We start from the raw sequence: 13,791 nt of genomic DNA, 5'->3' as shown, positions 1-13,791 counted from the left end.
AGAAAAACGGCGTTGGTTCAGTGAACGCATCAAAGCCCTGTTCCGGAAGATGACATCGCGAGAAGGTGTGTTTCCGGAAGACGTGGCTGTTGCTGCAGTGGCAGGCAGCTGTCATCCAAATTGTTCTAAGAGGAGCACTCGAGTTACTGCTGTAGCACTTTCTCTACTTCTGCTGTGTCTTCACCCGTTTACTCGGCGACAAGATGATTTCGCTAACGGACTCCCAAAGTAAGAGCCGTGTTATTTGGGCACCTCTGTTGCTGCTATCGCCAACCGGCTTCATTTGAACAGCAGCTGTTGGCTAATTGGCCATTAGCCTGCCATGCTAGGAAAGTTAGCTCTCATTTTCATAATTTTTGCTACTCACTGTGGCCCAAATAGAAAGCACGTAACTACTAATATTACTTATTACTACTACATGCTAACCACTGGTTAGCTTTTATATAAGTAAGACTTTTTACCTGTTTTGGCCCAAAAGTTTTTTTTTTCATCTCCTTATCTCATCAGAAGAGTGTTTTTAATATTTAAATAAATACATGAAGAGCACGTGTTGCCCGAGACTTGACATCAAATCCTGTTCCTGTTCAGCAGCCCTGTCTGTCAACAAATATAGGGTTGACCAGGTCATATTTATGTAGACATGCCCATGTGATTGACAGTAAAGGTAAAATTAGGGCTGTACTATATGCTGATCAGACCAATTTTAACCAAGGGTAAAAAAATGTATCATAAAATCTCCGTGACAGTCTCAGATTGAGCTGATTAACATTCCTTTGTGTGTGAATCTTGCAGAGATTGGAATGGGATTAACAGGCTTCGGCGTGTTTTTCCTCTTCTTTGGGATGATCCTGTTTTTTGACAAAGCACTGCTGGCTATTGGAAATGTGAGTGAACACAAGTAATGTGTGCAATGTTGTGTAATACAATGGTTCTCAAACTGTGGTACGTGTACCACCTGTGGTACTTGGAGGAAATGAGAAATCCTGTTCTACTGCTTATACAAGTGTATGTGATCTGAGTGGAGCTGAGGAATTTTGAGTGTGTAGAAAATGAAACACAAAGCAAAAAAAATTAATAAATTGAATAATAATAATAATTAGACTTATCTTATCTCTTGCTCCATCTTAATCTAATTTCACTATACCAGTGTATGAACTACGTATATGTGAGGAAGCTGAGGATGATGAGAGAGCAAATTATCTATTGTGAATTTGGTGACTTTGCATGGCCTGTTTTCACCACTGTATTCTAACATTGGTGATAATGGTGTTATTTTGAGAGGTCAATATTTTCTCAGGTGGTACTGAGAAAATATTGTAGTTTGAGAACCACTGGTGAAATGTAATGTATACACTGCATCCTCTGTATTACCTGGTACCAGTTGCTGGTGCTATTGTTTATTTTTATACGGAAATTACACAGTTAAATCTATATGCACCAGACTTTGTTAGTACCTTATTTGCATTTGTTATGTCTGGGTAGAGTATTCCAGAATCTATTTACACTGTAATTAAGCAGTTACATTTAGAGCTGCAACTAACGGTTATTTTCATAATCGATTAATCTGTCGAATTATTTCTCGATTAATCGATTAATCGTTTGGTCCATAAAATATCAGAAAACCTTAAAAAATGTTGATCGGTATTCGTCAAACCTGGAAATGATGACGTTCTCAAATGTCTTGTTTTTTCCACAAACCAAAATGATTCACTTTTAATGATTTCTTTGTTATCCAGAGCAAAGAAATTAAGAAAATATTCACATTTAAGAAGCTTAAACAATCGTAAATCTTGTTTTAATCAGGAAAAAAGCTTCAAACCGATTCATCGATTATCAAAATAGTTGTCGATTAATTTAGTAATCGATTAAAAAGCGATTCATCGATTAATCGTTTCAGCTCCAGTTACATTAAATTTCATCCCCTGTCTTATATTGATATTAGCACAAACAAGTGGGGTTTTGCAGTCAATCTGGAAGTTGTACAGGTGGAGTAGTTACAAGAAAACATTGATCAACCATCAGTCTTCCTGCAGCTGCAAAGGTTAACAATTTTACTTCACTCTCTAATGTTCTACCAACCTTGTTCTTGTTATAGATCCTGTTTGTTGCTGGACTCGCATTTGTCATCGGGCTGGAGAGGACCTTCCGTTTCTTCTTCCAGAAGCACAAGATGAAGGCCACCGGTTTCTTCCTGGGAGGCGTGTTCGTGGTGCTGATCGGCTGGCCTATTATTGGAGTAGTCCTGGAGATTTATGGCTTTTTTCTGTTGTTCAGGTGAGATGAAATTAGGGCTGAAACGATTAATTGATTATTAATCAATTACTAAATGAATCGTCAACTATTTTGATAATCGATTACTCGCTTTGAGTGTTTTATTTAAAGATTTTTCAGCTTCTGAAAAGTGAAAGGGAATATTTTCTGGATTTTTTGCTCCATATAACTAAGAAATCTTTACAACTGAATCATTTTGGCTTGTTGGACAAAAGAAGACATTTCACAACAACATCATTTCCAGGTGTTGTTAAAGCTTGCATTAACCTTTACTGATGTGGTGTATTTATTCACCAACAACTTAATGGGCAGAGACCCATTTGTGGAGTTCTAGCTCCTGATTGGATAAGGTTTTGTAGCACTCTGTGAAGGTGTTTCCCTAGATTTACTGTCAAAGCCTTGGACTGAGACCCATTCAGACCTGGAATTAACATCCTTCTTGAGTCATAGGATCATGCATGAATATAATCCATTAGAGACCGCCTCCTCAGCTGATCTCCTCTCACCCAGCAGTTTTTATTTTACATTAATCAGCACCCACACATTCATTTATTTGTAGACAAAGTAAAAACACTGATTGGTATGCAATTCTTTTCTAGGGGTTAAATGTTATTTAATGTTATATCACCTTTGTATCAGTAAGCTGCTTTTGTTTTTCTCTTTTTTCTCTTTTTCTCTCACACGCACATACACACAAAGATGTTGACATCCGACACATCTGTACAGTCAGAGTGGTTTAAAACACAATTTTGTTCCTGCAAACATGACATCAGTGTGTGTGTTTGTGTTTGTGTGTGGGTAGGTGTAAACAGTTGTACTTCCTGATGTGAATACCAGGTCTAAACAAGCCCTGAGAGACTCATGCCACAGAGCAAAACACTCTAGGTCAACTGTCAGAATATAGAGCTACTAAACACACATTGAACTGGCTGTGGCTTTAGTCAATGTTAACCGACTGTGTTCAGTGGATTCAGTATTATGTCTTTTTAACTGATGTCCCTGTCTCCTCTCTCCTCTTCTCTCCCTCTCTCTCACTCGCTCATTCACATCCAGGGGTTTCTTCCCAGTTGTCATAGGCTTCATCAGAAGAATACCTGTCCTCGGCTCGATCTTAAACCTGCCGTTCATCAGAGCAGTGAGTATCACCTAATGCTACAGCTCCGGCTATGTTATCACGCAGCATGGCTCCTTTTCTTGTTCATTAATCACCACGTTCAAACACTACAACTGAATTAACTCGGCACGAGCCGCGCATCAGAGCTTCTCTGCAGGGTTAACGCTACAGACAGAGGCTGCCCGGAAACACAGTGAACCGGTGAAACCAGTGAACACACATGTTTGTGTCATGACGACATGAAAAAAACATAGAAATATGTGAAATGTCGCTTGTTATTCAGAAGCACTTGATAGGTGATGTGTAGTTAGTTAAGTGGTGATGAACATGCTCCTGCCATGTTGTTGTGTGAGAGACTTGGTTAATGTGTCTCTGTCTGAGTGTATGTGTGTGTGTTTTTTGTTTTTTGTTTTTTTTTTATTAAAGCCTTCGTAAGGCTGTGAGGACAATCAGCAGTCGTGGTCAGTCACTGCCGATTTTCCCTTGCTTTCTAACATATTTAACATGCTTTCTGCTTAATGTTTAGACGACAAGTGTCTTGTTTAGTGACCTAAATCATTGTATTGTTTTTGTTTCAAAGTCATCATTAATTAATTTGATTTTAAAAGGCACACACCACAGATAATATGTATGGAGTATGGAAATGGAAATTAGTTTTGATTCTGTTGATTCAAAATTTACTACATTTAATCGTTTGATAATCACAATGGTAATTGTAATCACTGCAGTTAGCAAATGCTGCTCTTGAGGATACATGTTATGCAGCATGTCTGACCCTAGGTTTATACTCTTCTGTCAAAGTTTTCAGGAATGCTGATTCATATGTTGATATTGCATTGCAAGGATGACATATTTTGTACATTAGTACATTTTGTATGAATTAATGCTCCGTTACGTTTCAAGTCTTTTACACTGTGGACGTTTAACCGAATGTTACTTAAAATATCGCAAATCACATTGCAATATCTGTCTGAAAAATTACAATTAGATATTTTCCCTGAATTGTTCAGCCCTTTCTAAACTGTGGTGTCCAAGTTAAAGATTTAATACCACAAAAATGGTTACAGGCGAGCTTTTATTATTTTATTATTGCCAGCGTATGAATCAGAGCCTGAGATATCTGTCACTATACTGTGGCTCTGTTTGTCTTCTTGTTCACTGTTGCATACGAGATCTTTTCAGACTCAAAGATGCCACATATTTTCCTTGTTACTTGTTGAACTTAGAGGAAGTAACTCTGTTACTGTCGCGTTTACCTGTGGTGTGTCTCTTGAAGTCACGCATGCTTCCCATTAAAAAATGTTGCAGTCAGTACTAACACTGCAGCTTAATTACACACTTTGCATGCCGTTGAAAGCTCTGTGAGCCTGTGTCACGTTGTGCTCAATGATTGCGAAAGGCGGGAGAAACAACCACGTAACGGCTCTGTCTTTCCTTTCCTTTCAGTATGTGGACAGAGCGGGCGAGAGCAACACCATGGTATAACAGTGACTTTTTTTGGAGCCACAGAAGGCTGTTTGAGTTCAGCAGGTTTTTTAAAGCCACACACACACACACACACTCTCTCTCTCTCTCCCATTGTGCTGATTTACAGCAGCTACAGTTATATGTTCAGATTCTTCCCTCCACCAGCAGGCAAAGACTGCTTTCTCTTCTCTGTAATTTCACTGGTCAGCGCTTCCTGTCAAAGGTTCATCAGCGCCGCACACCACCAGTCTGTTACTAAAGGATGGAGTTACTAAGGTCACTGTAATAAATACTTCAAATGCTATTGATCTCTTCACCACTGAGTGCATCTGGCATGATAATGGAGGATGGAAGACTCATCGTCAGAGGCTCATCGACTGTCTTTTTGACTTTTTCACTCTGTGGAAGAAACGGACTAAACTACACCACCCACACTCGCAAGGATGAGAACAGGACAGACAGCTTTCAATGTTGTCTTATTTCTGTTCCTGTGCTTTAACTTTATTTTGACTACAGCTTTTATGTCCAATTTGTTTTTTGTCTTCAATTGTGGGCACTTTTTAAAACCATCTAAAGGACTAAAGTGCATGGCTCATTTTGGTCTTGTCCAAATCAGCCTTTGCTAGTTTCCCCATGGGGAAATAAAAGAAGGAAGGTTGTCTTTGTCAAACTGTGTAATTCAAAAGGTTTGTACCTAAAGCTGATTCATAGTTTCACGTATGTTCACATGCAGCCCAAAAACGTGTGACAGCATTAACTAAGATGTGTCTGAGTATGCAAGTAGGACATGTATGTTGGAGTGGAATAGAACGTGGCATCGGGTACACACGTGTGCCAATCCTGACTAACACAGACTTTCATTTTAGCGTGAATGGAACTGTGGGCAAAAGTGAGTGCAAATCTTTCAAGTTTGGGTCTCGTAAACGTGCAACATGCCAGACTGTGTGCCAACATGTCACACCAAAACAAATTATCTTCACTTATGAGTCCAGAAGGAGACGAGAAAGAGAACCTTTGTCTGTGAAAATGGAGAAATTGTTCCAGTTGTGCATATTGTACCTTTTTAAAATCACAGTATAATATTACACAACAGTCTTCAGACCAGATGTTTTTGTAGGTCAAAGCACAATCGTTTTCTGCTCTCCTGAATGTGCCAAAATCTGAATTTGCAAAAAAAAAATACACTGGGCATGAAAGTGACAGCTGTATCTGTTTGAAACTAGCAAAAATGATAGTGCTTTTGCACTAGTTTATGCTTGATGTTAGATGGAGCCCTTTGTTTTTTGTTTATGTGTGTGTGTGTGTCGCAGCTATTTGAATACCAATTGTGGCTATTGCAATACTTTCCCTTTGTTACATGTCATTTCTGTTGGCTAATATAGTATATAAATTATTTTTTAAATGATCAATGACTGACTTCATTTATTATTAGGTGCCGTGGGATGGTATTATTATTTGTTCATTGTTTACCCCCAAATGCTACAAAAAGCCTACACTATGATTTATGATGCTCTATAGATGGTGAAATGTCATCCAGCTGCTCCTAAACGTCCAGTAATGCACTGTATTTACTTCTCACATTGCTGTAGGTGGGACATGGTAACACTAGCTCTCTCTGAACTGAAAGGTTTCATAGATGGAAGATTTGTGTCCCATTGTCTTGTCGTTCATAAGCTGTTTTCAGTCATTCTCTGGAAAACTGGGTCAGGATATTTCCTGGAGCTTGACGTTAGCACCCGACAAATGCAGCAAAAGAGTGTTGGGGTCCAATGGGTTTTTCAACAGAAGAAGAACATCCACTTGTGAGCTGGGAATAATAATTTGGGGCTTTTCCTGATGTGTCCTCATATTGCCTCACTTGGACAGTACCCTTAGGGCTATGGTTCTCAAACTGTGGTATGGTAGGAAAATCAGAAATACTGTCCTACTGTTTATCTTTATATTTTTAATTCATGAAGTTTTATATTTGTAAAACCTTCCCAAAGGTCATAAAAAGCCCAGACAAATCTTATTTCCCAGAGTGACATCACAGGTGTATGTCGTCCAAAATCACTCAAAAATGTCATAGTATAGTATGTCGTCCAAAATCACTCAAAAATGTCATAGTATAGTATGTCGTCCAAAATCACTCAAAAATGTCATAGTATAGTATGTTGTCCAAAATCACTCAAAAATGTCATAGTATAGTTTGTCGTCCAAAATCACTCAAAAATGTCATAGTATAGTATGTCGTCCAAAATCACTCAAAAATGTCATAGTATAGTATCTCTTCCAAAATCACTCAAAAATGTCATAGTATAGTATGTCGTCCAAAATCGACCAAAAATGTCATAGTATAGTATGTCGTCCAAAATCACTCAAAAATGTCATAGTATAGTATGTCCTCCAAAATCACTCAAAAAGTCATAGTATAGTATGTCGTTCAAAATCACTCAAAAATGTCATAGTATAGTATGTCGTCCAAAATTGGCCTAAATGTCATAGTATAGTATGTTGTCCAAAATCACTCAAAAATGTCATAGTATAGTATGTCGTCCAAAATTGGCCTAAATGTCATAGTATAGTATGTTGTCCAAAATCATTCAAAAAGGTCATAGTATAGTATGTCGTGCAAAATCACTCAAAAATGTCATAGTATAGTATGTTGTGCAAAATCATTCAAAAATGTCATAGTATAGTATGTCGTCCAAAATCACTCAAAAATGTCATAGTGTAGTATGTCGTCCAAAATCACTCAAAAATGTCATAGTATAGTATGTCCTCCAAAATCACTCAAAAATGTCATAGTATAGTATGTCGTCCAAAATTGGCCTAAATGTCATAGTATAGTATGTTGTCCAAAATCACTCAAAAATGTCATAGTATAGTATGTCGTCCAAAATTGGCCTAAATGTCATAGTATAGTATGTCGTCCAAAATCATTCAAAAAGGTCATAGTATAGTATGTCGTGCAAAATCACTCAAAAATGTCATAGTATAGTATGTTGTGCAAAATCATTCAAAAATGTCATAGTATAGTATGTCGTCCAAAATCACTCAAAAATGTCATAGTATAGTATGTCGTCCAAAATCACTCAAAAATGTCATAGTATAGTATCTCTTCCAAAATCACTCAAAAATGTCATAGTATAGTATGTCGTCCAAAATCGACCAAAAATGTCATAGTATAGTATGTCGTCCAAAATCACTCAAAAATGTCATAGTATAGTATGTCCTCCAAAATCACTCAAAAAGTCATAGTATAGTATGTCGTTCAAAATCACTCAAAAATGTCATAGTATAGTATGTCGTCCAAAATTGGCCTAAATGTCATAGTATAGTATGTTGTCCAAAATCACTCAAAAATGTCATAGTATAGTATGTCGTCCAAAATTGGCCTAAATGTCATAGTATAGTATGTCGTGCAAAATCACTCAAAAATGTCATAGTATAGTATGTTGTGCAAAATCATTCAAAAATGTCATAGTATAGTATGTTGTCCAAAATCACTCAAAAATGTCATAGTATAGTATGTCGTCCAAAATTGGCCTAAATGTCATAGTATAGTATGTCGTCCAAAATCACTCAAAAATGTCATAGTATAGTATGTCGTCCCAAATCACTCAAAAATGTCATAGTATAGTATCTCTTCCAAAATCACTCAAAAATGTCATAGTATAGTATGTCGTCCAAAATCGACCAAAAATGTCATAGTATAGTATGTCGTCCAAAATCACTCAAAAAGTCATAGTATAGTATGTCGTTCAAAATCACTCAAAAATGTCATAGTATAGTATGTCGTCCAAAATTGGCCTAAATGTCATAGTATAGTATGTTGTCCAAAATCACTCAAAAATGTCATAGTATAGTATGTCGTCCAAAATCACTCAAAAATGTCATAGTATAGTATCTCTTCCAAAATCACTCAAAAATGTCATAGTATAGTATGTCGTCCAAAATCGACCAAAAATGTCATAGTATAGTATGTCGTCCAAAATCACTCAAAAATGTCATAGTATAGTATCTCTTCCAAAATCACTCAAAAATGTCATAGTATAGTATGTCGTCCAAAATCGACCAAAAATGTCATAGTACAGTATGTCGTCCAAAATCACTCAAAAATGTCATAGTATAGTATGTCGTCCAAAATCGACCAAAAATGTCATAGTATAGTATGTCGTCCAAAATCGACCAAAAATGTCATAGTATAGTATGTCCTCCAAAATCGACCAAAAATGTCATAGTATAGTATGTCGTCCAAAATCGACCAAAAATGTCATAGTATAGTATGTCGTCCAAAATCACTCAAAAATGTCATAGTATAGTATGTCGTCCAAAATCACTCAAAAATGTCATAGTATAGTATCTTGTCCAAAATCACTCAAAAATGTCATAGTATACACTTGTGCTCATAAGTTTACATACCCTGGGAGAATTTATGATTTCTTGGCCATTGTTCAGAGAATATGAATGATAACACAAAAACCTTTCTTCCACTCATGGTTAATGGTTGGGTGAAGCTATTTATTGGCAAACAGCTGTGTTTACTCTTTTTAAATCAAAATGACAAAAGAAAGTACCCAAATGACCCTGATCAAAAGTTTACATACCCCAGTGATTTTGACCTGATAACATGCACAAAAGTTGACACAAACAGGTTTGAATGGTTAATCAAGGTTCCCATCCTCACCTGTGACCTGCTTGTTTGTAATTAGTGTGTGTGTATAAAAGGTCAGTGAGTTTCTCGGCTTCTGACAGACCAGCAGATGTGACCTCTTTCCAGGAAGATATATGAAACATTGGTATCTGAATCAAACCCAGCCAGTTGGACATCAACAAAAGCACTGAAACCCTTGATTCTGCACAGGAAGTTGCAGAACTTTCAAATCCATGTCATGAATACAAGTAATGAATGATATATGGTTTTTATTTGTATGCATAGCAGACAATGAACTATTTACATGTTTCTAAAAGTTGTCGCCTGACACAAAGTGGACTTTCAACCACTCCAGACAACAAGCGCATCACCTGGTCCACTTGGTCATCATCTACAAAAAGAATGAAGACCCTGTCGTCCTTCTTGGTCCAGGGAGACACAATGTTGGCTCTGATGATTTTCTATAAATATATTATAGGTGTTTAGTTTGGTTATTCCTATATAAATAGACAAAGACCACACACACAATGCCATGGTCACTCACCTTAAGGTTTTACAACATACCTTCATCCTGAGTAATGACATGAACTAACAGACAACTGGACTCACATGGTTGCTGTTTGTGATGAAGTACTTTGAATATGACATTTTCTTTCCCTGATCATTTGCACTTCCTGTCTTTGTCTTTGTGTCCTCTTGTTTGACCACAGTAACAGCACTGCTCTAAATGGACACACACATAAGCCTGACTGAGAGAGGACGGATCTATGTGCTTGATGATGTGTGAAAGAAATGCTGAGACTCACCAAGTCTTTGCTGTAGGGATGGTCTTCAGTGTCCTCTGGCACCTGTAGACCATCATCACAATCACAATTGTTCCAGCATGTCACAAATGCAAATGTCAACAACTTCCAAAAGAGATCCATGTTGAACACAGTACTATAGTCAACATACATGTTTGTTTCTGATGGTCTGCTGTGGACGCTGGAGTCACCGTGGACACTGGAGAGGACGCTGGAGTCACCGTGGACACTGGAGAGGACGCTGGAGTCACCGTGGATGCCAAAGTCGCAGTAATATTTGTGGTTGCTGTCTTGCAGCAGGGTTTAAAGTGACGGACAAACCATTTTCCACAAAGCCACAGTGATAATGGCTTCGCACACAGTCAAGGTGGCATTTGTAGAAACCTTGACTGTGTGCACAGTCACAGTCACTCAAAAATGTCATAGTATAGTATGTCGTCCAAAATCACTCAAAAATGTCATAGTATAGTATGTCGTGCAAAATCATTCAAAAATGTCATAGTATAGTATGTCGTGCAAAATCATTCAAAAGTATCATAGTATAGTATGTCGTGCAAAATCGCCCAAAAATGTCATAGTATAGTATGTTGTCCAAAATCATTAAAAAATGTCATAGTATAGTATGTCGTGCAAAATCATTCAAAAATGTCAACATATAGTATGTTGTGCAAAATCACTCAAAAATGTCATAGTATAGTCAGTCAGTCAGTCATCATCATCTACCGCTTTATCCTCAACCAGAGGGTCGCGGGGGGGTGCTGTGCCAATCTCAGCTACATCGGGCGATAGGCGGGGTACACCCTGGACAGTTCGCCAGTCCATCGCAGGGCCACACACAGATAGAGACGAACAACCATTCACTCTCACACTCACTCCTATGGTCAATTTGGAGTGTCCAACTTACCTATCCCCACATTGCATGTTTTTGGACTGTGGGAGGAAGCCGGAGTACCCAGAGAGAACCCACGCACACACGGGGAGAACATGCAAACTCCATGCAGAAAGGCCCTTGTTCCAACCGGGGCTCGAACCCGGGTCTTCTCGCTGCAAGGCGAGAGTGCTAACCACTACACCACCGTGTGGCCCTCATAGTATAGTATGTCGTCCAAAATCGACCAAAAATGTCATAGTATAGTATGTCGTGCAAAATCACTCAAAAATGTCATAGTATAGTATGTTGTGCAAAATCATTCAAAAATGTCATAGTATAGTATGTCGTGCAAAATCACTCAAAAATGTCATAGTATAGTATGTCGTCCAAAATCATTAAAAAATGTCATAGTATAGTATGTCCTGCAAAATCATTCAAAAATGTCATAGTATAGTATGTCGTCTAAAATCACTCAAAAATGTCATAGTATAGTATGTCGTCCAAAATTGGCCAAAAATATCATAGTATAGTATGTCGTCCAAAATTGGCCAAAAATGTCATAGTATAGTATGTCGTCCAAAATCCCTCAAAAATGTCATAGTATAGTATGTCATCCAAAATCACTCAAAAATGTCATAGTATAGTATGTCGTCCAAAATCACTCAAAAATGTCATAGTATAGTATGTCGTCCAAAATTGGCCAAAAATGTCATAGTATAGTATGTCGTGCAAAATCCTTCAAAAATGTCATAGTATAGTATGTCGTGCAAAAGCGTTCAAAAATGTCATAGTATAGTATGTCGTCCAAAATCATTCAAAAATGTCATAGTATAGTATGTCGTCCAAAATCATTCAAAAATGTCATAGTATAGTATGTCGTCCAAAATCATTCAAAAATGTCATAGTATAGTATGTCGTGCAAAATCCTTCAAAAATGTCATAGTATAGTATGTCGTGCAAAATCACTCAAAAATGTCATAGTATAGTATGTCGTGCAAAATCACTCAAAAATGTCATAGTATAGTATGTCGTGCAAAATCACTCAAAAATGTCATAGTATAGTATGTCGTCCAAAATCATTCAAAAATGTCATAGTATAGTATGTCGTCCAAAATCATTCAAAAATGTCATAGTATAGTATGTCGTGCAAAATCCTTCAAAAATGTCATAGTATAGTATGTCGTGCAAAATCACTCAAAAATGTCATAGTATAGTATGTCGTGCAAAATCATTCAAAAATGTCATAGTATAGTATGTCGTCCAAAATCACTCAAAAATGTCATAGTATAGTATGTTGTGCAAAATCATTCAAAAATGTCATAGTATAGTATGTCGTGCAAAATCACTCAAAAATGTCATAGTATAGTATTTCGTCCAAAATCATTAAAAAATGTCATAGTATAGTATGTCGTGCAAAATCATTCAAAAATGTCATAGTATAGTATGTCGTCTAAAATCACTCAAAAATGTCATAGTATAGTATGTCGTCCAAAATTGGCCAAAAATATCATAGTATAGTATGTCGTCCAAAATTGGCCAAAAATGTCATAGTATAGTATGTCGTCCAAAATCCCTCAAAAATGTCATAGTATAGTATGTCATCCAAAATCACTCAAAAATGTCATAGTATAGTATGTCGTCCAAAATCACTCAAAAATGTCATAGTATAGTATGTCGTCCAAAATCATTCAAAAATGTCATAGTATAGTATGTCGTCCAAAATCACTCAAAAATGTCATAGTATAGTATGTCGTATAAAATCACTCAAAAATGTCATAGTATAGTATGTCGTCCAAAATTGGCCAAAAATATCATAGTATAGTATGTCGTCCAAGATCAATCAAAAATGTCATAGTATAGTTTGTCGTGCAAGATCAATCAAAAATGTCATAGTATAGTATGTCGTGCATAATCAATCAAAAATGTCATAGTTTAGTATGTCGTGCAAAATCATTCAAATATGTCATAGTATACTATGTCGTCCAAAATTGGCCAAAAATATCATAGTATAGTATGTCGTCCAAGATCAATCAAAAATGTCATAGTATAGTTTGTCGTGCAAGATCAATCAGAAATGTCATAGTATAGTATGTCGTGCATAATCAATCAAAAATGTCATAGTTTAGTATGTCGTGCAAAATCATTCAAATATGTCATAGTATACTATGTCGTCCAAAATCATTCAAAAATGTCAAAGTATAGTATGTCGTGCAAAATCATTCAAAAATATCATAGTATAGTATGTCGTGCACAATCGCCCAAAAATGTCATAGTATAGTATGTCGTCCAAAATCACTCAAAAATGTCTTAGTATAGTATGTCGCCCAAAATTGGCCAAAATGTCATATGTCGTCCAAAATCACTCAAAAATGTCATAGTATAGTATGTCGTCCAAAATCCCTCAAAAATGTCATAGTTTAGTATGTCGTGCAAAATCCTTCAAAAATGTCATAGTATAGTATGTCGTGCAAAATCGCCCAAAAATGTCATAGTATAGTATGTCGTGCAAAATCATTCAAAAATGTCATAGTATAGTATGTCGTCCAAAATGACACCAAAATGTCATAGTAAAGTATGTCGTGCAAAATCATTCAAAAATGTCATAGTATTGTATGTCGTCCAAAATCAC

General features: G+C 36.8%; 1 protein-coding gene across 2 annotated transcripts; it reads left to right on the top strand.

Annotated features, from left to right (window-relative positions):
- The first annotated feature begins 33 nt into the window (after nucleotides 1–33).
- On the top strand, nucleotides 34–6,257 carry golt1ba (golgi transport 1Ba). 2 transcript variants are annotated; one of them, XM_058625037.1, is made up of 6 exons: nucleotides 34–228; nucleotides 793–884; nucleotides 2,096–2,274; nucleotides 3,325–3,406; nucleotides 3,812–3,846; nucleotides 4,832–6,257. In XM_058625037.1, the coding sequence occupies exons 1-5, from the start codon at nucleotides 204–206 to the stop codon at nucleotides 3,818–3,820; spliced, it is 387 nt and encodes a 128-aa protein (XP_058481020.1). In that variant the 5' UTR covers nucleotides 34–203; the 3' UTR covers nucleotides 3,821–3,846; nucleotides 4,832–6,257. The 2 variants fall into 2 exon arrangements, with proteins under 2 accessions (XP_058481020.1, XP_058481019.1); XM_058625036.1 differs by lacking the exon at nucleotides 3,812–3,846 and having other exon boundaries at nucleotides 53–228.
- Nucleotides 6,258–13,791: the final 7,534 nt, after the last annotated feature.

The sequence above is a fragment of the Solea solea genome, chromosome 3 (assembly GCF_958295425.1).
Source record: "Solea solea chromosome 3, fSolSol10.1, whole genome shotgun sequence".
Taxonomy (NCBI): Eukaryota; Metazoa; Chordata; class Actinopteri; order Pleuronectiformes; family Soleidae; genus Solea; species Solea solea.
The sequence above is the reverse complement of the archived record's forward strand: the minus strand, read 5'-3'. Positions and strand labels throughout refer to the sequence as shown.